We start from the raw sequence: 26731 nt of genomic DNA on the forward strand, positions 1-26731 counted from the left end.
ACAGAAAAAAGTATGTATGAACTGAATACATATATGTATATGAATCCTCAACTACTGGGGAAGTCATGGCCTAATGGTTAGAGAGTCGGCCTCCTAACCCTAAGGTTGTGGGTTCGAGTCTCGGGCCGGCTATACCACGACTGAGGTGCCCTTGAGTAAGGCACCGAACCCCTCCAACTGCTCCCTGGGCGCCGCAGCATAAATGGCTGCCCACTGCTCCGGGTGTGTGTGTGTGTGTGTGTGTGTGTGTGTGTGTGTGTGTGTGTGAGTGTGTGTGTGTTCACTGCTGTTGGATGGGTTAAATGCAGAGAACAAATTCTTAGTATGGGTCACCGTCACCGTACTTAGCTGTGTGTCACGTCACTTCACTTCACGTTCAAGTTCTTGGGCTGAAAAAAGTGTAAATTTATCAAAGTCATCTCTATTCCTCTGACGATGAACATCAGGTATCGCGGCGCCAAACCGGCGTCATTCTTTAATTAGTATAAGCTGAAACATTGTACTAATCAAGTGGACAGGAAACACACTGACCCATGGTAGAGGTTACAGGACTTCACACACGTCCTCCCACGACTGTAGAACCTACAGGACACACACTGGTCAGGACCGGGACCCCAGCATCCTGCTTCGGAACACAGCGTGTCACACACACGCTGCTCTTTAACTGTAAAGCGCACACACACACACACACACACACACACACACACACACACACACACACACACAAATATTAAATGAGCTCCAAACAGTGTGTAAGTGAAGTTACTGCTTTGTCTTTCTGTGTATTAAAGCAGCTGCAATGTTTGACGCCGGGGATTATGGGAGGTTGTAGGTGCAGACGTGACAGAAGGAGACTCTTCTCATCTCACACTCTTCACATCTCTGCCCTGCTTAGAATATCGCGGACAGCTCGGGCGTCGTGTCGGACTGCAATCTCGCATGCTTTGGGAGAACAGTGGCAAATTGTTTTCCCTTGTCTTTAGGAGATAAATAACACCGGTTTCCATGACGACACGCGGCGGCAATGCTGTGATGATGTAAGCGGCGACAAATCCCTTAGTAAAGCGTAACAGTGGTGCGGTTATAGGAAAATAATCAACAACAGCTTGTTGTTAGCTGAATTGCTTTATTCCTTCTACACCACAGCAACACTCAATGTTTTATTTACATTCGAGTTCCACAAAACTCCACTAAAGAGATAACCTGAGTGTCCTTAGACTTTAACAGACACAGACATCAGTTCAGACCCGACACACCCGGTTTAGCCTGTTGAAGGGCTTCATGTGTGTTATTTGTGTAAATCAGTCTTGTGGATAAGTCTGGTGTCGGATGCTATCGGCTCACCGCACTGTTGCGTCTCCTTGTTGTTGTTCAGCAGCGCTCTCTGACCGCTCGAGCGAAAAAACCTGGTCCAGTTCAGCGTGTGGTAGAAACACAGCTGGCTGTTGTTGCTGATGTACACGTTCCCGGCGCTGATCTCCTGCAGAGACTGGAAGCTGAGGGACGTGATCCAGCGCTGCTTCAGGATCAGCAGAGAGACGCCACTGAGGGAGAAAAATCAACATCAGCACTAACGATAATCATCATCATCTTCATCATCATCATCGTCATCGCCTTATTTTAGAGTAAATCAGTGTAATGCAAAAATATCTCTCAATGTTCCTATTAATCTCTCACCTATAAAGCGTCCTTCCCCCGATGATGCTGAGGTTAGAGAACACGCCGAAGTCCGTCATGTTCTCCGGCCACGACTGGATGTTCAAGAAACCTAAAAATTCATCATCATTTTCTTTCTGTATTGAATTTTCCCCTAGACAACAAATGTTGACATTTAACAATGACATTTCCTCGATCTCTTCGTAACGTTTCCGTAACGGCACGCCGATAATGGAACAGAACGTCAAGCGTCGATTAAATACAATACAATACAGGGTTTTATTATTGACCAGCAAGCGTGCAATAATCATCACGGGTGTAAATAACGAGCGCTCGGTGCGAGAGGCGGCGTTTTTTACTTTGCAGTTTTCATTATAAGAAAGTTTCACCCCATTAGCTACGTGACACAGTCGGTTTAATACGATGAAAGATGGAGCAGAAGATAAAACAGTTCAGTTCTATGACATCGTACACCTACAGCTGTGCTGTAAAGAAACACTTCTGGGACTCGATGAGACATTTTTATCCATTTAGATCATTTTTAAATAACATTATTATTGTCAATCAAATCATGTTTATATTTTATATGTAATGCATTCTTTGTATTAAGGGTTTGAAATCTCTCTCTCTCTCTCTGTCTCTCTCTCTCTGTCTCTCTCTCTCTGTCTCTCTCTCTCTGTCTCTCTCTCTCTGTCTCTCTCTCTATCCTTTTCTCTGTCTCTCTCTCTGTCCTTTTCTCTCTCTCTCTGTCTCTCTCTCTCTGTCTCTCTCTCTCTCTCTGTCTCTCTCTCTGTCCTTTTCACTGTATCTCTCTCTGTCTCTCTCTCTCTCTCTCTCTTTCTCTCTCTGTCTCTCTCACTCTGTCCCTTTCTCTCTCTGTCTCTGTCTCTCTCTGTCCTTTTCTCTGTCTCTCTCTGTCCTTTTCTCTGTCCTTCTCTCTCTCTCTCTCTCTCTCCATCATCTCCCCTCTCTCTCTGCTCTTCTCTCTCTTCCTCTCTTCTCCTCGCCTCTCTCTCTCTCTCTCTCTCTCTCTCTCTCTCTCTCTCTCTCTCTCTCTCTCTTTCTCTCTCTCTCTCTGTCCTTTCTTTGTCTCTCTCTCTGTCTCTATCTCTCTCTCTTTCTCTATGTCTTTCTGTCTCTCTCTCTCTCTCTCTCTCTCTCTCTCTCTCTCTTTTACACTTTATTTGTTGTAAATTATATTCATCTTTACATGTGGTTTTAGTTTATATTATTGCTTTTTATATTTTAGTAAATAAAATAATAATGATAAACATGTAAATAAATATGAATTGAATAAGATTATTTTTTCAAATAATTCTTTAATAATTAATAATATTCTATGACTCAAATTGTTTCGTAATTTGTCATATTATTGTTTTTTTTTTATTATTTTGTTTATTTTAATGAGGTCATTGACACAGAACATGGACTAGACAGTGGTGTGTAAGTGAAAGCTGCTCCTCACCTGTGATTTCTTTAACTGTGAGGAACACACTGAGTCTCTCAGGGTCCAAAGCGCTGATACCATGATACATGTCTCTGTTAAAGAGCGAAAAAAGGAGTGAAGGATGGACTAATGACATCTCAGGGCAACAAGGCAGTATGAAGAAAACGCTAAATGAGTTCTGACAATCTTACTGAATGACGGCAGGAAACTGTCATATAGGCAAAAAAAAAAAAAACTCAAGGTACTGAAAAATTAGTATGTAAGCAGCAAAGCCATGAAGTTCAAGTAAAATTGAAATTTGTTGCTGAAAACTGAAACCCACTCTGGGGAAATCAAGCTCAGTGGTTATTTTATACAAAATATGTTGACAGTCTTGTTTTAGCAGCAAGAAAGAGAGAGAGAGAGAGAGAGAAACAGAGAAACAGAGAAAGAGAGAGAGACAGAGAGAAACAGAGAGAGAGAGAGAGAGAGAGAGAGAGAGAGAGAGAGAGATAGATAGAGAGAAACATAGAGTGTGAGAGAGAGAAAGAGAGAGAGAGAGAGAGAAAGAGAGAGATAGGGAGAGAGATGAGAGAGAGCAAGAGAAGAGAGAGAAGAGAGAGAGAAAGGGACATAGAGAGAGAAAGAAAGAGATAGAAATAGAGAGAGATAGAGATAAAACATACTAGATACAGAGAGAGAGAGAGAAGATATAGAGAGACAGATATGAAGAGAGAGACAGAGAGAGACAGAGACAGAGAGAAACAGAGAGAGAGAGATTTCTAACCCTTTAATTCCAGTGACAAGGAAAATCAGGTTGCCGTTGATTTTGGTGCAGTTGATGAACTTGTCGATGTTGCTGGAGTCGACGGTCTGCGCCGTGTGTAAACTTCCTGTCCCTATTCCGTCACACACTCAAATACACACACAACACACACACACACACACACACACACACAACACACACACACCAACACACACTCAGACTCTAATATCCAAATATATCCAAGTGTAAACATCTCTAGTTCTTTGCTACTTAAAGTTCAGCCTTTTTAATAAAAAAAACTAAAACAAACAGATTTACAGTTCAAACAGACTTTAAAGGACCGAGTGAGTGGTGGATGTTCACCTTTAGGACAGATGTCCGTACAGGGGACACACATCCTGACGTGGTTCTCCTCCACCTCCATCTTGTTACTTGGGCAAGCTCGAACACAGGAGCTGTGATCCACCACAAAGTTATCTGAAGGAGACCAAAGTGGAGCTTTTAAATCTTTTCAAATCAACAAACAAGAGAAGACGTTTGCTCGATCTGTGTCAGACCTTTAAACCAGTGTGTGTGTGTGTGTGTGTGTGTGTGTGTGTGTGTGTGTGTGTGTGTGTGTGTGTGTGTGTGTGTGTGTGTGTGTGTGTGTACTCAAACAGGAACATCAACTAAAACTCAGAAAGATTTATTTAATAATATCTTTTCCGCCTCACTCACGTGGACATTTCTTGACACAGAACGCTCCGTACATGTATCTGACTTTGGGATTGTGTTCCAGCTGGAAGCTTGTTGGGTTGTAGATGAAAGGTTGAGGACACTGAGTCACGCAGGCGCCGCTGTCGTTAAAGTTCGTACAAGCCTACGCGATAACACAAAATCATGTGGTCACGAGGTTTAAACTAATTCTGCATGCATATTGTTTCACTTTAGCTCGTTAATCATTTCCCCGGCATACAATTAAGATCAGTTCTAGGTTCTATTAATTTAAACACTGTTGACATGTGGAAAAAAAACAACCATAATGAACAATTGATCGCAGACAGAAGGTAAAAGAGTGAAATGCTGTTCTAATTAAAGTCCAGGCATGTATACAATCGCTGTGTGTGTGCGCAGCAATAACCCGAAGTAATTGAAACTCATAAGACTATAAACAATGGTGGCGTTATTGCACGGGTGCCTTTACTTTTCTGAGATTAAATCCCGTTCGGAAAGGAAGGTTTTTTTTTTAAATATTGGTCATGTTTGTATAAACAGTTCACTGGCTTTAAAATGAAGCTAAAATGAAAGTTGTTACTGCACACCAGACTAGATAAGATCCTGTAATACACTTCTTAACAGTGAAAGTGTACAGCAATGTGTTATATTATTAGTGTAAAAGAAACAGGACGTACGAAGCAGTCGGTGTGTTTGGGTCCTAAACAGCCTCCAGCGCACTCGCGGTGACAGCAGTCACTGAGGTACGGACTGAAACAGCGACTGTCACATTGATCAGCACACACTGTCTTCGTTACTGACACACACACACACACACACACACACACACACACACACAAAACATTTGAACATAAAAGAGCTGTGATCAAGAAAAATGTTTTTTGTTGTTGTTTTTATGTTTGTAGATAAGACCTAAAGACGCAACAAATGCAGGTATAAAGCCCGATGTTTAGTCTGGTAGTGACTAGATGATGTGTCTGTAATACACACTGGCTTTTATCCCTTTTATCCTGCATTGTTTCTTTTACCTTGCCTGAAAAAAAAATGCATATTATTAATAGCTTAGTTTATATTTAAGACGCTCACAGATTTGGCACTGATTCTCTTGGTGTCCCCAACAGCGTCCGTTACAGGATCGATGGCAGCGTCGGCCTATAAAGAAAAGGGAGGGTTTGGTGTTAGTCGGTATTTTAGTGTAGGTAAGAGTTGTGCTGTTATAGGACAATAATCCTACCCTGGTGTGGTGCAGTTAAAGTAACCACTCAGTTACTCACTGTCTACTTTCTTGTTATAGCAGCTCTTAAAAACTCATACCCTTAACAGCTTTTTTTCTCTCTCTTGCTGTAAATAAGTCACAACTGGTCATGTTTCTGAGATGTATAAATGTGCACTTATTCCCTGATTCATTATAAGTGAATCGTGAATCGTTATCGTGAATTTACTCACAAGAGTAGCCGCTGTTGTTGGACGGCACCACCAGCAGCTCGGCCTGAGGGTTCCTCATGATGTCGCGCCAGTGGATGGTGTCTGCGTGGCACAAAAACTTGTTCTGATCCACATACACGCCACCGTTAAGGATCTCTATAGGGGGAGGTTGAAAATCAGTGCTGAAATGAGCTTGCACAAATCCGTATTTATTTAAAACCTAAATCTTAAAGGTGAAGTCTCTGTTGTTTGAGAAATGCTTCATAAAACCGAGTCGGGATGACAAACAAAACAAAAACAAAACTAACGTGTAGTCTTGTCAATATGGGCGAAGAGAGTGTTCAGTGCTCATGTGTGACATTAGCAGAAAGCGGTTTTAACATTGACATGGAGGATAAAAACAAAGAAAGAAAGAGAAGAAAGGCTTACGATAAGGCAAGAAGTAGGACATGATTATGCTCGTGTGGCATTTTTGCTTGTTTGTTTATCTACAATCGTATTGTTCTTCCCTTCAGCTATGATAAAGACACACTTCTTTCTGTTAGTTGCCTGGGTTACGTATGTATGTGTGGGCGGAGCTATAAATACAGGGGTGGGACCCATTTGGGTTAGGGGTGTGTTTAGATTGCATTAATTGTGTGTATCTGTGCCATGCAATGGTTTGACACCACGTTCAGGGTGTCCCTTGCATTGTGCCCCGAGTCCCCAGGATTGACTCCAGGGTCCCTGGTGGTACAGAAAATGGATAGATGGATAGCATAAAGTTTTGTTCCCTTGAGAATTAGATTTCTTACACAATATTGCATAAACTGATCATTTAGAAAATGACACGAACAGCATTTTAATGACACGAACAGTCGCCAACTTCAACGTTACACCCGTTACATCCGCATGCACTTGGGGAATCTGAATATGCACAGACTGCAAAACTCACAGAAACCTTGAAGCCTTCCTCTATAAGTTTTTTGAGCTAACCCAGACATGATTGTTGAGAATGACGGATGAATGCGCTAATGTAGGCGCCGCGTCTGTGTGGAGGAGCCGCTCTTCTTCTCCCAGCCTTCTAAACTGTAATCATGTTTCAGACCTCTGATTTCATTTTAGCCGCCTCGAATCCTACGTCTCATAACGAGTCGGAATGAAATATGTCAGGTTTTAAAAGATTACAAGATGAATGAGACGAACGAGGCGTTCCTCTTTTGTTCACGATGCTTTGTAGGAAACGTTTTAGTAAGATGAAAGCCGAGACCTTTGAGCAGAAACGTTAAAGGATCTTCATGAGTCTATTACTCATGTTACAGATATGATTAAAACCTCACTTTGTAAACATTCTGTGTGGGAAACCTGGGAAAACCCTCTTTACATGATTTTTCTGTTTAATTGAGAGCATTTTCTTGAACCGTTCTGTTAATTGAACCACGATCACATGAGCATGAAAGCAGATGCCAGGAAAAGGTTTTAATAAAGTTGAATTTCAGAGTTTTCCTGAATTCAGTCACAATGAGATTCAGTGAGTTTTCCTTGACTGCTACACATGTATGCAAAGCTTTAATCTTGCAGTAGATTTAAGCATAATTTACAAGACAGGAAGATTGAAAGCTTGAAAATCCCATATAGCATGGCACACATTAGAGAATTAAATGCGGAGCCTCTCAAACCTTTTCATAAAGCATCCAGGTTACAGAATAGAACCAGACTGCAGAACAGACACACTGTCTCTAATACACTGGCAAAGCAAAAGCATTGAACCTGCTTTGAATATGAAAAGAGGGCCTTTATAAAAGATTCAGCTTCCTGGGATATATTATAACCAGTTTGGAACAAAACATCTCCAAAACAATTTGTCTCCATATTTGGAGGGGTTGCCAATACTACCCAAAAAATAATAATAATAATAATAAGTGGCGAGATAAAACATAATCAGGATGTAAGGACATCACTTAGGTTCTTTTTATATCATCCAAAAAAAGGCATCGATCAATAGCGCATACTACCTGGCAAGACAAACTGGTACCTGCTTTGAACATGCAAAAGGATTCTGCTTAACTGTCTGTATAGATAGAAGCATGGCACAAAACCTCTCCAAAAGTATTTGTTTCCATATTTGGAGTCGCTAGTGCCAAGTCGATATGAGAGAACCACTAGGAAGTTCATCCAAAACACAGCATGAAGCTTCCAACCGACCAGTTTAATTTCTTTATATTCCTGCCTTGATGTCGTCCTGTTCAGCTGTGATACGGAAAGAAAAACAAACACCGTACTATCACGAAAACAAGCTAACGGCAGAATTAAATCTATGTTCATTTCCTATTTTTCTTTCATTTTGAAGATATTTTAGCATTTTATGGTTTTGTTTTGGGGGCACGATGGCTTAGTGGTTAGCACGTTAGCCTCACACCTCCAGGGTTGGGGGTTCGATTCCCGCCTAAGCCTTGTGTGTGTGGAGTTTGCATGTTCTCCCTGTGCCACGGGTACTCCGTAGTGTGTGAGTGATTGAGAGTGTGTGTGTGTCCTGCGATGGGTTGGCACTCCGTCCAGAGTGTATCCTGCCTCAATGCCCGATGACGCCTGAGATAGGCACAGGCTCCCCGTGACCCGAGGTAGTTCGGATAAGCGGTAGGAAATGAATGAATAAATTAATGGTTTTGTTTCAATTTGCACATAAGCACACAGTAATACTGGATCAAGCACTAGTCTATACACTGATGAATAACGAGTGTGGAATAAAATAAAAAGTGATTATTTCAATGTTCACCATCTTCTCAATCGTATCACAGTGGCTTATAAACCGAATACTCATCACAATGCTTCATTGAAACTGAGAAGTGTTTCCTGACAGCGGCACGTCTGACATCTCTGGCCTTTGGCGCACCACATTTAGAAGTAAAATTCTTGATATTTACTAGAAATTTGGAAATTTGTATTTGGAAAATGCTTTCTAGCTTTTCTAGCAGGGTCAATAAATTATGTGGGAGAAGTAACAGGATTTAAAGTGATGCTTTCAAGTGTATCTTGCCGGCGGGTGGATGAAAGGGAGTCGAGATGGAAGGAAATACTCCACTGGATTTGTGATGCAGACTTCATTCATTCTGTGATGGTGGCCTTCTTTTTTTTTTTTTTAGAAACACGTACTTTACATTTGAGGTGCATGGAGCTGTGATCTCCGGAGTCTTAGATGTCCCTGTTTGTTTGTCATGTCTATTAAAGTACCAAAAGCCAAAGGAAAAATGAGATCAACCCAGTTGTATGATATCAAAGCTGGATGGGTTTAATATGATTTATATGTATGAGATTCTGACCAACATGCCTGCAGCTCCCCAGCTACTCAGACTCCGTCATGTTTTTTGTCCATTCGTCAGCCTGCTTTAGACATAGACCGGTAAAGACTGTCATGAAGTATCAGCATGAATCGTTGGCAACAAATTTTTGGCAACAAATTTCTCTACAACATACGCTGTGAAAATAATTAGAAAGGAATCAAACTAATTGTTAAATGAACTGTTACAGAGTGAACTAATCTTGGTCCTTCCACCACATTAAACATAGTGATAGTGAGATTTCTCTTAAAATGCTGTGGTCTAAGGGCCTTTTTACATCCGGTCACTTCATGTGTTTTCTCTGATCCGATAGCTATCTGATTTGTTAAAACTGTTCCATTTACATTACGCCACATAAATGCGTCTCGGCGAATCGGATATCGATCCGATCTTTCTACTCCCGCCCAAAATGCAAATATATTTTACCTCATTTCCGGGGTAATTGAAATGGAGCATGCTTTGGTGTATGCGGTTTTCAGAATGCAATCAAAAAGAAGACAAAAAAACTGGTTATGACGGTTATGCTACAAAAAACAGCATTTACTGTTTGCTGCATTTTCGCTGGCAGCAGCAAGGCATTTTAAGCCCCCCGGCGAGACGCCTGGGTGAAAGATCACTTGCGAGTGATGTACTTCCGTTTGGGAGGACTATAGCGCTGAAGTATGTGGCTTGAACAACCACATTCATTTACACCTGTCCAGTTTCATCTGAAATGCGTCCCAGATCACCGCCTGAAGGGGTTTGAACGATCGGATTTATATCCGCCTCGAAAACGTTTCGGAGGGCATTTAGACCTGGTCTTTTTACCATCGGATAAACCTCATTGGTAAAAAGCCCCTAAGATTCAACTATGTTGTGGGAACCGAGAGCAAATTAACACCTAGTTCTTTTAAAGGACTCTGAGGCTGAGGCTATAACTTGTATATACTGTATTAAAACTGCTGCAAATATCTCAGACCACCTTGAAGGATCTAGAAACACTACTGACACTATGAGATCCGCAGGTCTGCTCACGGTTCCTTTGTGATTCAGATGATCGGTGCGATCTGAACACGAAGACTGCTTTGCATTTTGTCATACCAGAAGTTTCACATTTTCACAACATATGATCGTAAAACCTTACGTGAAGCCTGTTGGTGGGGTCTCAAGAAGACCATTAAAAATCAACTATCCTCATAAGAATATCAAAGGGTTTTTATTTGTTTTCAGTGATAAATGAAGGATGAAGTTTCCAACAGAACTGCAATGTCATGTAAAAGAAAAGAACTTCCAGCTGAAGTGCATGAGGCAAAACATGACGAGCTGTAGAGCATTTAACTGGCTTTACTGAAGTGTCTCCTACATCCAGAACCCGGACTTGGTAGAAATGGAGCAGTGTAATTAAAGTCTAAAAATATTTGATGATGAACCAGTGTGTTCATCAGTGTGTGCTCAGTGTGTGCTCTTCTTGCCTCGTCAGCTCCATTAACGGATGTGTTTTTTGGAGAAAATGGATTTGAAGTACCTTCCTGATTCGGACTACTGAAACAAAGCTATAGAAAACTCTAACACAAGGTTCTTTTACTTCAAAGAGACAAATGGAAGCAGGAGTTTAGCAGTAAATGATTCTGGCTGGTGGATTATTAGCTGCCCAGCCTGCGACTAATGAGGTTACATTCGCTGTCTAAAAATTGTAAAAAATGGAAATGGACAAAAGCCACGTAAGTAATGTACTGAAGCCTACTAAGTAAAAAAAAACAAAAACATAATAATAATAATAATAATAATAATAATAATGATAATAATAATAATGATAATAATAATAATAATAATGACGAGATTTAAGCACAAGCAAGAATCTTAATGCAATGTTTATATTAACCCTTGTATGGTGTTCGGGTCTGTGGGACCCATATTCATAAACATCAATATTTTGGAAAAACTTTGATTCCTTGTTGATATTTTTTTTCCACTCATAACTTGATTAAATTTGGTTTTCTTTTTTTTATATTACATTTTATTAAAAAAAAAACAACAAAAAACGAGTAGCACTTTAATTAAAAAATGTAATAAAGGTAAAGGGCAAATGTTAACCATATATGCTGTTTATATTGGTTGTAATTGGGGTGAAGTAAACATCTGTAGAGAATATTAACATACAATTTTTGATCGTGTGGAATTAAAAACCCAAAAATCAGCGTGTCCACCAGACCCACGAACACTGGCTAAGTACCAAAAATACGAACATCATACAAGGGTTAAATTGAGAATTTATTAGATTTATTGACTTTATTTGATTATTTGATTTTATTATTTGATTATTTGATTTTAACATAAATCCTGAATTACTCTGACATTCTCCACTTGTTTACACCGTCTTTTCTTCCCGATTACACAAAACACACACTGCTCTCAGAAAAGTTTTTTCACTATTTAGAATTTTTACTTACATGGATATAATTATGGGGGCACACGCACGGTGGCTTGGTGGTTAGCACGTTTGCCTCACACCTCCAGGGTTGGGGGTTTGATTCCTGCCTCAGCCTTGTGTGTGTGGAGTTTGCATGTTTCCTCCGGGTACTCAGGTTTCCTCCCCCGGTCCAAATACATGCATGGTAGGTTGATTGGCATCTCTGGAAAATTGTCTATAGTGTGTGAGTGATTGATAGTGTGTGTGCCCTGCGATGGGTTGGCACTTCGTCTATGGTGTATCCTGCCTCGATGCCCGATGATGCCTGAGATAGGCACAGGCTTTTTATTTTAATTAAAACCTCTTTACACTGTTTCAGACTGAAGTGAAAATAAAGTCTCCTACTTCCTGAATCTACTGCAGTGAGCAGCAGAGGAAGTGTGAACTGAATACAGATGGGAATGTTGATGCCACTTGGACCCCTGTGTAATATATATTTCATGATCTTGGGGAATTTATTGAGTCGTGAATGAACTGCAGTCCTGCGCATGGGTTTAAAGAAAGAGGAAGCATTCCTTCACCTCCTCACCCTCATATACATGCCACTGTCCCAGTTCTCACTGTGTGTGTGTGTGTGTGTGTGTGTGTGTGTGTGTGTGTGTGTGTGTGTGTGTGTGTGTGTGTGTGTGTGTGTGTGTTTCTACTCAATGATAAAAGCACATTAGACCTAAGACCTTACACTCCACACATCTCCAGCAATCTTCATTTTTATAAGTACAACATTATACTTTGTTAATGAGTAAAATATCCCATAATCCTTTCTTTCTTTCTTTCTTTCTTTCTTTCTTTCTTTCTTTCTTTCTTTCTTTCTTTCTTTCTTTCTTTCTTTCTGACTAAACTACAGGAAAGATTTTTTTTTGTGGCGCTCACAAGATTTATAGGGATTTTTTTTTTCTCCACTGTAAAAAGGTTCAAATTGAAAATTGAGAGACAAATCATTTTTTCAAAGGTGAAGAAGATGTCAATTTGATTTTCAAGCTTTTATTTTAGAATTTGAAATAGAAATGTGGTGATTAGTTCGCAGATGCACATTAGCACTATTATTCTTTTATATTTATTAGAACAGTTGTTTATTATTCTGTACCGATACAGAATTATCCACTCGTTATCGAGCCCATTGTGTGCTCTGCCGCCCAGACGCCTGTCCTACGTTTGGAAATCTAATTCATGAGGCTAAAAACGAGGCTAAAAATGCAGAATTAAGTAAGAACATGAGATGTTAGTGGAATTCAAGACCAGACAGAAATGTGATGCTAAAGCAGCCAAAGTTTGAAATGCTCTTCAGAGAGCAGAAAGACGTGATTATTGCAGTAAGTAGCGAATAATCAAACTCTGTTAATCATCATTGTGTTTCCTGCTGAATGAGTCATACGAGGGGAATTAATTGTAGAATATGAGACGGGTAAAGAGAGCATACAGACAGAGAAGAGAGAGAGAGAGAGTGTGAGAGAGAGAGAGGGAGGTTTAAAGTAACGAGTACCCGTGAGGTTGTTGAAGCCGAGTTGGCGTAGACCAAAGTGTTCATCTCTTCTGTAGTTGAGGAAGATGGCAAGGGCGTAACGGCCTTCATATAGTTTGGCCCCACGGATGATGCGCAGGTTCTCCAGAGGCAGATAGTCAAACTGGTTCAGAGCCACCAGGACATATCCGGTCACCTCACGGATCGACTGCAACGAGAGGAAAACAACCTTTTTTTTTTCAAACCTATAACTATCTATCTATTTGCTGACCTTGTTGTTTCATGCTGCTGGAACTTGACCTACTCTTAGATGCCCCAACATTCTGTAAATGCCCTAAAGATCAATAACATCTTGGTTGACTCGAAAACTCCTCCTTGTTTTAGCAGGCAAGCTTGAGTGTATACTCTAGAGTCGTACTTAAGTGCTGCTGCAATCATTAAGACTATCCAGTGCTCATCCTTAAACTCTTCACAATTATTTCACAACACACTTAGTTGCCTTTACTGATTGTTGTTACTCTTCTACACCACAGAACAGAACGGGTTCCTTTTTGACTCAGAAAGTTAGAAGCATAAACTTCTTGTCATGTCCTAACAGTATGAGCTGAATGAATCTCATATACATGCTGGCTTATCTGTAAGATGATCGCTCTACACGTCTAACACGTCTTATTAAAGCTGCACTCGGCTTCGTTAGCGCTCGGTGAAGAAAAATAACCTTTGCATCATATATTCCAGAATTAATGGATTCTGCTGTATTACAAATGTCTTTATAATTTATCTTCCAGTTTTCAGTCTGCGAGGCACCAAAAGGATCTCATGCAAAATTCAGAAGTAAAAGCACTTTTGCATTTTGTTAAAATATAAATAAATAAATAACTAAATAAACAAGCTTTTGAAAACGTACCCCACTCCCTCTCTCCTTAAATGTTATACTTAAAAACTTTATTTATCTTCGTCTGAGTTCTTGCGAATCCTTAGCGGAACTTTAAATCATGAGAGCATCTTGCAAGAGGAAGAAAGGAAGGTAAGTGGGACGAACGCAATAAAACCTCAGGCAGTAAACACTTTATCCCTGTTAACGTCAGAGTTGATCAAATGCAAGCACAAAAACCTATTATGTGCTCTAACTCAAGCACCAACTCTCAAAATTGTATTATTTTAACAAAATTAATTTATTCTGCTTCCGAAAAGCTGGTCAGAAGAAAGACAGAGTGATTTATCCCAACCCAGCTGACACCTGATGAACAAATGAACGTGATGGAGCGTCGTTCTTATATCTCCTGGCTCACTGTGTAAATCCATCAGCGTGTGGCTGTAGTGTGATGATCATTCCAAGAGATTGCTGAAGACTTGAAACCATTGTATCTTGCATCCGGTAGGAGAATAAAATACAAGAGCATCCAATTAGTAGTTTTTAACTCATTGTGTTTGATTAATCCAAGGTTTTGTATTGTAAAAACTTCACAGTATCAACAATTGTGTGTTTTTGTTTTAATTGGCTTATGTGTTTCTACAGGAACACCATAGTCGCCTGAAAAGCTCTGGATAAACCCTCTAGCTTCTCTTGTTCACGTGGACTAAATGGCACTGCAACGATGCCAGATAAAATTTCATGCAGCATGGAAAGGAAAACACAAACCCTGGAGGTGTAGGGAATCAAGGTAATAGCAATTCCCCCATTTCCGCCTAACGAACGCTAATTACACTAATCCTGGTTTCATGGCGCCCGTGTGGCTTCCAGGTTTTCTCCATTATGTTGATGTGGGATAATGAGGTAGCATCATTACAGCGCTCTTTTCCGCAGCTCCACTTCAAGTCACAACTCTGCACCACGACGCCGTTGAATTCAGCGTTCTCTCGGGTTTTGACCGATGTAACACGGCTGCTGGTTTAAAAAATTCATTCTACTGGTATTAAAATGTTATGGTTTAGAGAGTAACAGCTTACAGGACACAGTGTCCACTGTCAATAGCGTGATGCTTTCTGTCAATTTCTGGGATAGCTTGTGCAACTTTACAGATGAAAAACAAGCATGACTTCAAAAATAAAGGGAAGTAATGACTGCCAAAGTGCTGTGGTCTTTGTTTGGGGTCTTTTATTTATTATGCACCCACTTAAACAATTTGAATATGGGCTAAAATGTCAATACTTTAAATCTATGGTGTACAAACTACAGAAGATCTTTAACGCTTGAAAAAAATGATTCATACAGACACAAATGATGTTTTGCAACGACTTGTTAGCTCTTGGTTGATTGTGTATTTGTTCATATTGTAATTTACAATATTTTGATTGTCTACAATAATTTGTAATTTAACTTGATTACTGCCCATCCGACTATATGACTGTTCTCTGGATAGTAAGTTGTCAAAGGCTTGAGAAAGACTGAATAAAGAGCTGAGGTTTGAGCTCTCTTTCTCTTTCTGTCTCTCTTTCTGCTAGCTTGTGCTCCCCTGTGATAAGCACTCTCACTAACCCATCCCTCTCTTTGAACCGAGATGGCTGTCAGTCATCTGCATGTGAGAGGCAGAGAGCTTTGTGTTCGTGTGTGCGGCTGTCAGTTTATTTTCCCTGGCTTTCTCACATAAGGCTTCTGAACTCACAGCACTCTACTCAGAAAGTCCCTGAGTGGCCCGTGTAAAAAAGTGCCAAGATACGGCGTCTTCCATCGAAACTACCATTCTTCAGATGTTTTTTCCTTCAAATACAACAGGGACCACAATGTTAGTCCCACTGTTAATGTTGTAGTGACTCACCTTGAGAAAGTTCAGGTTGCGGTTCCGCTCGATGCTGGTGATCTCTAGGTTTCCCATCACTACCTCGCAGTTCTCGTAGAACTTGCGTAGAGTGTGGTAGTGCTGGTCCAGATCTGACAGGGTGCTGAGCTTGTTATCAGTGCCCTCACACACTGCAAAAAAAAAAAAAAAAACAGAAAAAAGAGGCAAGTGTGTAAGACTAGTGCAAAACTGTCCTAATTAAGTTTTGCTGAAAAGGTGCAATGGGAGCACGGTAGCTTAGTGGTGAGCACGTTCGCCTCAAACATGGGGGGTTTGATTCCCGCCTCCGCCTTGTGTGTGTGTGTGTGTGTGTGTGGAGTTTGCATGTTCTCCCCGTGCCTCGGGGGTTTCCTCCGGGTACTCCGGTTTCCTCCCCCGGTCCAAAGACATGCATGGTAGGTTGATTGGCATCTCTGGAAAATTGTCCGTAGTGTGTGAGTGTGTGAGTGAATGAGAGTGTGTGTGTGCCCTGTGATGGGTTGGCACTCCGTCCAGGGTATATCCTGCCTTGATGCCCAATGATGCCTGAGATCCCGTGACCCGAGAAGTTCGGATAAGTGGTAGAAAATGAATGAATGAAAAGGTGCACAGATTAAGGTTCAGTCATACAGATCAAGTTAAATACAGATCAGAAATATGCACTCTAAAGTGGCCTAATAGGATCTTCACTGTTAATTCCTTTTCACTTCACATGTAACAATAACAGCAGCAGCATAGGTATAAAATATGACACTATAACTCTCAGGAACTTTTTACCTGTTGGAACTTTAGTGACATGACATACGGCTATATACGGTGGCCCATACTCAGAATTCGTTCTCTGCATTTAACCCATCCAAAGTGCACACACACAGCAGTGAACACACAACCGGAGCAGTGGGCAGCCATTTATGCTGCAGTGCCCAGGGAGCAGTTGGGGGTTCGGTGCCTTGCTCAAGAGCACCTGAGTCGTGGTATTGCTGGCCTGAGAACTCAAACCCACAACCTTACAGTTAGGAATCAAACTCTCTAACCATTAGGCCACGACTTTAGTCTCTTGTGCCATGTGTTTTAGCTTATGTCTTGTGTTCATGTGTCTGCCCCACACTAGTCTCAATTCCTTCCCACATATGCACACATGTTCCTCATGGTTTTTTCTTTTTCCCAGTGCTTCCTGGTTTTTGTGTTATGTTTTATGTAATAAATATAGATTTTAGCTGTCCTGTGTTTGGGTCTGGGGTTTTATCCATGAAGACACCTCCGTTTCTCTGACAATAACCTCACGATGTGACATCTAATGGCATGTCTGTAATACCTTGTAATTAACTTTGTAACCTGATCACACATCTAAACTCCTGTCACATGCCTTCCACTGTGCATCCAGGCATAACCATCTGCTCCAACAACTGGACAACCTCATTTGTCAGACATGTGTCCTTTTACCCATACATTGGTTCACTGGGGCTCACCACAACCTTGACATGTTACTCTCCTCCTCATGGAACCTGGAGACTTCAGGGAATGTGTGTCACGGCTACCTGGGAGTTACCATGAATTTTCTTTATGTTCTATAATGTTAACATCATCCTTTCCATTGAGACAAATATGGAGCTAGTATCTGCAAACTCTTCTAAACTATTTTGTAATGTGTCTCTTCTTTTAAGGCTTGCCTGACTCAAAATTATTTGCTCCTTACTTTCCTGACAAGGGTGTATTTTATTCATGTGTCAGAAAAGAACATTGTATTTAACATCAGTTATACTTTAATTACTGATCATGGCATGTTAATGTATACCTGTTCTAATGCTGTATGCCCCTTTAAGGTCTGATGTCAGAATGTATACGAAGCTATCGTTTTCTTTTTACTTCCCTAATGAAAGTGCATTTTGTTTTGTGTTTAATTTTTGTTTCTTTGCCTTTATAAGAACACAATATCGTATTAACATCAGTTACCCTTCGATTACTGATCTGTGTATGTAATGTACCACTGCCTTTATAGCGTCATTACCCTTCATGTTTAGTACCCAAATGACCACAAAATTATCAGTTACTCGTTTTTCAAACAATGGTGTAATTTATTTGAGCACGAAAGGCGCCATACCGTCTTAATACACCTTGGATAAAACTTTAAAGTCATCTAAAGTTTGATAGCTAAACCACGCCCACAGACACCTGAAACAAAGGGAGTTTTCCCTCTGAAATCTTGGCCGTAGTATTGGCCATCTCCCAAAAATGGGTGGAGTTCGCTAATTTTCCTTTCTCTAATTTCTTCTTTCCAGTCTCTTCCTCCCTTTCCCCAATTTTAATTTCTTTTGTTTTATTTTATTTTAATCTTCGTTTTCCCTATTTCTTTTGTTTGTTTGTGTAGTTAGTTTTATGTTGTGTTCGTCTCATTCATTAAATGCCATATTTTTGTGCCACAAGTGATTTGTCTCTGAGTATCGCTCACAAATTAAGGTACCTGCAACATCTGGTCTGAACTACATGCTCTATTAAGTTAATTTAATTCAAATTACAGTGTAAAGTAAAAGGGGAGTGAACCTTCCTGGGCCGGGAAGATACCTCCTTCATAGAATTAATAAAGGTTACACGGCCTGTTCGGCGGACGTATGGAAATATGGTGGAGGTTCAGTGTTGGTGCATTTCTAATAGAAACAGAAATCAATGAAGCTTGCATTTACTTACCTGCAAAACAACATTTTTTTTTTTTTACATTTAGAATTCAGTGAGGCATTTCATAGACCTTCAATTTGCATTTCTATTCCGGCATCAAGTGAATATGGGCTCATGCCATATCCATTCTGGATAAGCATTGGCTGTCAACATGCTCGGCTCATTTATCAGCTTACTGTTTGGACTCTTAATAGCTCCACTCTCAGAGGGCCTAAATGCCAGTGGACAAGATTTAATGCCACAGTGACTCAAAACATGACTGATTACAATGAGTGTAAATGGCTCTGTTATTTTTATTCTCTCTAGGTACTTCTGGGCAAAATGCTTTTATGTAAGGTCAGTTTATGAGATAAAAAAAATACAACACACCAATAAATATGAGCCATTACACTTCCACATTTATCGTAAACACATTTTGTTTGCCCTATTCATCATTTCTAATGTTTACACTAAAAATATAATGAAATTTGTATAGAGCAAAAATCTGTTTAATGTTTACACATTAGCCACTGTTTTTTATCTCCATACATTTCAGATTATTGATGAATTTCTTTTGTCTGGTATTTAGCCCCTATCTGAGATCATTTTTAAACAGTTGATATTTTCCTACACAGGGTTGCAAGGAACCTGGAGCCTATCCCATGGTACTCAAGGCACAGAGCGAAGGATACCCTGGATGAGATGGCAACTAATCACAGACTTTTTAAACAGCCTGGAAGATATCTAAGGGCCTTTTTACACCTGGTCACTTCATGTGTTTTCTCTGATCCGATAGCTCTCTGATTTGTTAAAACTGTTCCATTTACATTAGGCCACATAAATGGGTCTTGGCGAATCGGAGATCAATCCGATCTTTCTACTTCCGCCCAAAATGCTTTGGTGTATGCGGTTTTCAGAACAAAATCAAAAAGAAGACGAAAAAACTTGTTACAACGGTTCATTCATTCTATCATTCATTTTCTATCGCTTATCCAAACTACCTCGGGTCACGGGGAGCCTGTGCCTTTCTCAGGTGTCATTGGGCATCGAGGCAGGATACACCCTGGATGGACTGCCAACCCATCACAGGGCACACACACACTCTCATTCACTCACACACTACGGACAATTTTCCAGAGATGCCAATCAACCTACCATGCATGTCTTTGGACCGGGGGAGGAAACCTGAGTACCCGGAGGAAACCCTCAAGGCATGGGGAGAAAATGCAAACTCCACACACACAAGGCGGAGGCGGAAATCAGACCCCCAACCCTGGAGGTGTGAGGTGAACGTGCTAACCACTAAGCCACCGTGCCCCCCGTTACGACGGTTATGCTACAAAAAAAAAAGCATTTATTGTTTGCTACATTTTCGTTGGCAGCAGCAGTGCATTTTAAGACCCAACAAGACACCCGAGTGAAAGATCACCTGAGTGACGTACTTCTGTTTGGGAGGAGTAAAGCGCTGACGTATGTGGCTTGGACAACCACATTCATTTACATCTGAAACGCGTCCCAGACCACCTCCTGAAGTGGTTTGAACCATCGGATTTATATCCATTTCCAAAACGTTTAGGAGGGCATTTAGACCTTGTCTTTTTACCATCGGATAGCTATCTGATCACCCGATTGACTTAATACAGGAAATGTTCAGCATGAAATATATGGATTAAAAAATTAGCTTGAATATCTATTATGTGTTTATAAACTTTTGGCCTTAACTAAACTTTTTTTTTAAATTCTGATGACATTTAAAAATCAGATGCTCCACTGTCCTGGTCGCTGCCTACTGAATTTATATAAATGCCAGGTATTTTACAGGCTCCCAGTTCATTTAGGTGAAAGTGGTGATAAAATGAAAATGTCATCTCGTCTGCTGTAATCAAAGACTGTAATAATGCAGAATCAAAACTTCACCAAGAACCCACTTATATTGTAGACTGAAAAAAATTCCACCAGACCAGAAAAGATCTCATAAGTGTTTAATATGTTTAAACTTCAGGGTACGAGCAGCATTCCTTAAAATAATGGTGAGTTAATGAAGGCAGATTGGGTCGGTGTAGCCAGCACTGCTTTTCCCTTTCAGCCAAAGAACGTCATTGGCAAGATCTTGTGCTGTAGACTCTAGATAACATCTCCCTCAAGCTCAGGGATATGCAACATTTGATCGGTGAATTGGTAATTTTTTTTCCAGCATTGTCAGCAGACTGTCATGGTGGCAGCATATAACAATGTGACAAATAGAGACAAAGGAAAGACAATGTTCATGGTTAGTGAGGCGACCTTGACAGAAGGACTAAAGATACATTCTGTGATATCTAATAGGAGATCCAAGAAGCCGTGCCTTAGTCACTCTATGATCGAGATCGATATGGAACTACCCTTTCCCCCCCCATGGTGACTACTTCACTTGATTAAATTCCCCAAAAAATATTATTTCTGCTCTTTTTTTTATTGCTTTTCAAGAAAAAAGTATAAACAACCCAACCATTCCTCTGAACACAGTAAAAAAAAATCACAGTAGATAACAACACAGCTATGGCTATGACTCCTGGAGAAACACAATGACCTCATGACCTCACCAATTCGAAGCTGTCAGGTCTGTGGTAAGAAATGGAGCTAAATCGATGTGTTTTTATTATTGTGTTGGATGGTCTAACATGCCTGAGGGCATTGCAGTGGGTCCTGTCACTAGTTCTGTCTGAGAACCAAGCTTATTATAGGAATGTGTCTGACAGACCTGCAATGAAGTAAAGCTCTCCTGCGCAAGATAGCGATAGATGTTTGGAGCTTTACACATGGAGTGTATAAAGTTGTGTTTTGAAATAAAATTACTTCCTGTTTTCTTTTGTGTCTGTAGTATTGTAATGTTGGGGATTTGATGTGCAAAACAGCATGACTGACTTCAGCACCAAGGACAGCTCTTTCAACCAAAACTCTAATAAATGAATATAGACCCGAGGCGGAGCACGGTTCAATCATGCACAGCTGGAATCCACTGATTACTCTGACTCTCCACAGCTGGATATGGCTCAGAGGGAGATAAAAGTGTTGTTTGTTGAAGAAAAAAACAAAAACTTTTGTTGCCTTGCATACCCTTACTGACTCCCTCCCACTCCAGTCCCCCGAAAACTCCCTGTAGAAATAGTGGACTTTGGTGCAGACTCAATCTCAGCATCGCAGAGGCACAAACACACCCAGAAAGTCGTCTCTTGACACTAGCGAGTTTTGGGCATCTGTGAGATCATGTTTGTGGAAGGGGTAGATAATGGTTTCCTCTCAATGTGTTGTGCTGATGTGTGACATATTTGCACATGGAACAACGGAAACAAGGCTTTATTGAATTCACTTAACATAATTATAGCTGTCATAAACAGGAACTATTAAACCCCATCATGTGTTTTTTATTTTTCTTCTCAGAAAGGTCATAATCATCAAACTGCATTGAAATGTTTATAAATGTGAAAATATGTTCCCATAAATCAAACCGTGCAAAAACTCCCAGATGTGGACAAGTAGACTATTTTTGTGCCTAGTGGCAATGCAAACGCCATAGTGTGTGTGGGGATGAGACTCAAGTACAAAAAGCAAACATTAAAGTAAAGGTTGAACCCGAAACTCTGGGATATGCATAATCCATATGTGAGCTTCGATTGTGCAAATAATACTAGTATGGAATTCTAAGCTGACTAAGCTGAAATGTTTCCAATATGATGTTTTTTGGTGATAACAGCGAAACACGCACAATATCTATATGCTTATACTCAGGCATCATTCACACTGGTCCAATTTTATTCATCCGGCACAAATTTAGTTAGTTTTTCAGTAGCAATGTATGTAACATTTTAATGGACATTTGCACTGGGCATGTTGCACATACAATTACTGTTGCTATTTTAATTTCCCTTAAATTGTTTTTTTTTCTTCTTTTTTTGTAAATCCTTATACACATTTTTTCTATTTGTGACCTTTGTTTCTTATATTTATGCTGCTTCTTTATTATTACTATGCACCAACACACCAAGACAAATTCCGGTACATGTAAACTCTTCTGTACCTGGAAATAAACCTGATTCTGTTTATACTATATGCTTGAGCTTATTTAGGATCATTTTTATAATAAAACTTACAATAAAAACAATTGTAACTATAATAACTATAGTATAGTATAGTAACACTGGTGTCCCATAGGGCTCAGTACATGGTCCTCTTCTTTTCTCATTGTACTGTATACTCACTCTCTTGGTGAAGTTATTTCCTCACATGGGTTCACTTACCATTACTATGCTGATGATACACAACATACTGTATCTTCTCTGTCCCACCATCTGATACCACAGCTTCTGATCGGATCTCAGCATGTCTGGCAGAAATATCATCATGGATGTCTGCTCAATCCTAGCAAAACTGAAATGCTGTTCATCCCAGGTGATTCATCCCCAGGTCATGATCTTGCTATATCCCTGCACAACGATTTGATCTCCTCTTCAGCCACAGCTCAATGTGACTCACTCGTGTCGGTTTCTTCTCTACAACATTAGAAGGATTCGGCCATTCCACACAGGCTACTCAGGTACTTGTTCAGTCTCTTGTCATTTCTAGACTGGATTACTGCAACACACTGCTGGCAGGTCTACATATGAACACAATCTGTCCTCTGCAAATGATCTAAAATGCAGCTGCCCCGCATACCACCTGCATACCACCCCACTGCTGTGATCCCTCCACTGGCTTCCGGTAGCTGTACGCATCAGATACAAAACACTGATGCTGGTCTACAAAGCCAAAAATGGACCAGCTCCCTCTTACCTCAAAGCCCTCATCATTCCTCGCACTGCACCCCGCACCCTACGATCTCTACCAGCACTGCTCGACTGGTTCCACCATCTCTCAGGGTAAGAGGCAAGTATACTATAAGACTCTTCTCTGTTCTGGCACCAAGGTGGTGGAATGAACTTCCCCTAGAGGTCCGGACAGCTGAGTCACTGGCTATTTTCAAATGGCGGTTGAAGAGCTACTTATTCAGGAAACACTTCAACTAGCACTTCTCTTTTCTTATCTTTTGCATTTATAAAACAAAACCTTTTGAAACTTTTTCATTGTAAATTTGAACAATCCTTTAAACTCATGGTATCTTAAGTATGTAACCTAGTGAACCAGCATTAATGTATTCAATGTTAGAGACTTAAGCACTTATGTACTGTACGTGGATAAGGGCTTCTGCCAAATGCTTTATTTTAATATAAACATATTTAATATGTTTAAGAAACTAAATAAATTGAGCACCAAAGTTAAGATTTTGACTTTGAATTGCTGACAACGTCCTCGATATTTGAGGAACTGTGGTAATGAATAAGACATCAGATATGAAGAGCAGGGGACATAAAGAGCAGAAGCAAAGGTACAAAGTTGCTAGCATATGCAAACTGAATCCAGTAGAAGTGCCAAATTGAAAAGAAATGCCATGAGAGTAAAAGCAAAAGGAAAAAGCTGTGTACAAGCCCAGAGCGAGGTGCCATCTGGATCGATCCTAGCCAAAACTCAAATCGTGTTCTCCATTAATGTCTTATGTCAACCTGTCCAACAGCAGAACTGATCAGAGTCCCAACATTTTACACTTTGCTTAGTTTTTTTTTATATTATTTCAAAAGTAATACATCTTATTAGAGAATTAATTTTATGGTAAGTTTTGCTAACTTGCTCGTTTTAACTGGCTATGTTTACCTAGAGTTCGCCTGTTTTCTTTGCTAATGTCAGGTTAAACTATCACTGATTAGAGTAGCTAATGCAGTTGGTCAGATTCATGCTAATGGTGAATTGTGTTTATTTAAATTTGCTTATTATTTCAGTTTTGATTTAATTCATTAGCAAACTAGATAGGGTCAGTCATATAGATCACGTTCAGTTTCATGGTAATTGATCTACTTAGCATACAGCTATCACCAATAATATGATTCTAATTAACCCCAAATAAAGATGAGCAGTTTATGTAGGATTAGCTTCACATCTTCTTGGTTTTATCTAACTGCTGAAACCGATGAAACAATGGCGCGCCATAACACCACCACTAAAACTGTGTAAAAAGGGCCAGAGAAGTACTGATTACTCTCAGCACGTGTCAACAATCTCGCATATTCTTTACATGTCTGGGATTTGGTGTAGGGTAGTTAAACAGAAGCCTTTTCTCACGAAAAAACATTGAAGCTTGGTGCAAAACAATGCACATCACCAAAAGAACATCGTCCCCACAATGCAGCATGGTGATTGCAGCGTCGTGCCATAAGATGGAAACGAATTCCGCCTTTCAGCATGACAGTGGAATGACATCACCAAAAAGTCAATGTTTTTGAATGATTTCGACAGATTTTAGCTTGGTTAGATATTTTACCATCACAAAAATCTGCCAATTTTACAGGCGTGTGTAGACATTTTAGATCCATTGTACACATAGTCAGTGTTTATTTCTCTTAGTCTCTATTAATTCCCTCAAAATATGGGACTGGGTATCACGACTGAGCTTTTATTTTCCCATTGGCCTGGTTAATGAATTCATCATTATCGACCCCTGAAACACAGGAACATCTCTGGCTGGAGCTGTGGAACAGAGTCTCAAGGAAACACTGGGTAATATTCATGTACTCACATTCATTCCGTCTCTCGACCTCTCTGCGGATCTGCCGGTTTGACCTTCCAGTGAAAATGGATGCTAAACCCTGTGGGCATGACGCTGCTGTGACTCCGCATAGAGACAACTGCTTTAGACAAATAAAATCGCCTCTGGAAATGTTCCATGAACAGAGACAAACTACTGCAATTAAGGCACAATAAGTACAATGAAGAGGGAAGAAGGACGTCCTGAGAGTCCCGTACAACTAGAATGAAGCAAATAATGCCTGTGTATGTCCCTGAGTAACAAATAACCCCCGGTCTTTACACATCTGTAAGAAATTAAGTCTAATTTTATTATTATAATTATTTTTATCATCGTCACAGTGCACAATCTTTTATTTATTAGACTTACTTTCTTGTCTGTAGGCTCTGTGTTAATCTTTACAAACACAAAAATATGTGAATTCTGAATAGAAGAAACTCACAAAGTTTAACCACTGACATGAAATGTGTCACGAGCTGATAATGTAGAAGAAATCATGGTGTCTCCTGAATAATCAATGTCTTTTCCTCCATGGGCTCAGCAGGAGCAGCTTTGGTCAACAGCAGCATGTGTGTGTTTGTTCCTGGGTTAACGACACACCTGCTGGTATTAAATGTGTTCACTCGCTAATCTTCCCTCCTTCATGAGTAAAGATGAAGTCTGACACACACACACGGGTTTAAAACCACACTGTTGCACATCTACTTACACACGCTCTAATTATATTTATTATTAATAACATTTGCGAGTAAACCTTCTGCCGCAATGTCATCTGTTAATAGTAAACTTTGGTTGCTAAGCAACATAACAGAGAAAGGTTGATCTATGGACACACAGATGACTTGCAGATGATTGATACAACAAACACAGCTCAGCCAATCAGATTTTGGATCTGTTTTATAACGGAGGAGAATGTACCCTACATTAAAGGTGGGGTCTTCGTTGTTTGAAATGTCTCAATGTTGACATTTGAAATCACCAAAACAATCACACCCCTAACCCAAATGGGTCCCACCCCTGTTTTGATCGCTCGCCCACACATACACCAGACAAGTATAACCCAAGTATAACCCAAGTATAACCCAGACAACTATAATAACGGAACCTGTTGGGGCAGCTGACCGAGGGGATATTTTTATCAATAAATGAATACAATGAGTAATACTATGGTAATACAAATGTGTTTTTGTTGTACTGTGTGTTGTACCATGAAAGGTTTATCTCCGTTTCACGTGGAAGACGTGCAGTTCTCTCCAGCGCTGGAAAGCTGATCCTATATTAACACGTCCTACTTCTTGCCTTATCGTAAGCCTTTCTTGACTTTCTTTCTATGTTTTTATCCTCCATGTCAATGTTAAAACCACTTTCTGCTAATGTCACACATGAGCACTGAACACTCTCTCCGCCCATATTGACAAGACACGCCCCTTTCTGCTCATTGGCTACACATTTGTTT

General features: G+C 40.2%; 1 protein-coding gene across 3 annotated transcripts in view; it reads right to left on the minus strand.

Moving 5' to 3' along the window:
* The window catches only part of LOC113648904 (receptor tyrosine-protein kinase erbB-4-like), a 50809-nt gene that overhangs the window by 12520 nt on the left and 11558 nt on the right, over window positions 1–26731 (minus strand). For all 3 annotated transcript variants that reach the window (XM_047803452.1, XM_047803454.1, XM_047803453.1), the window contains 12 exons: window positions 15972–16123; window positions 13234–13420; window positions 6009–6143; window positions 5649–5714; window positions 5240–5358; window positions 4566–4707; window positions 4212–4325; window positions 3870–3996; window positions 3122–3195; window positions 1678–1768; window positions 1345–1544; window positions 532–664 (listed from right to left, as the gene is read on the minus strand). In XM_047803452.1, coding sequence (XP_047659408.1) covers window positions 532–664; window positions 1345–1544; window positions 1678–1768; window positions 3122–3195; window positions 3870–3996; window positions 4212–4325; window positions 4566–4707; window positions 5240–5358; window positions 5649–5714; window positions 6009–6143; window positions 13234–13420; window positions 15972–16123 — 1540 coding nt within the window. The remainder of the gene's footprint in view (window positions 1–531; window positions 665–1344; window positions 1545–1677; window positions 1769–3121; window positions 3196–3869; window positions 3997–4211; window positions 4326–4565; window positions 4708–5239; window positions 5359–5648; window positions 5715–6008; window positions 6144–13233; window positions 13421–15971; window positions 16124–26731) is intronic.

Source organism: Tachysurus fulvidraco, chromosome 18 (genome assembly GCF_022655615.1).
Source record: "Tachysurus fulvidraco isolate hzauxx_2018 chromosome 18, HZAU_PFXX_2.0, whole genome shotgun sequence".
Classification (NCBI taxonomy): domain Eukaryota; kingdom Metazoa; phylum Chordata; class Actinopteri; order Siluriformes; family Bagridae; genus Tachysurus; species Tachysurus fulvidraco.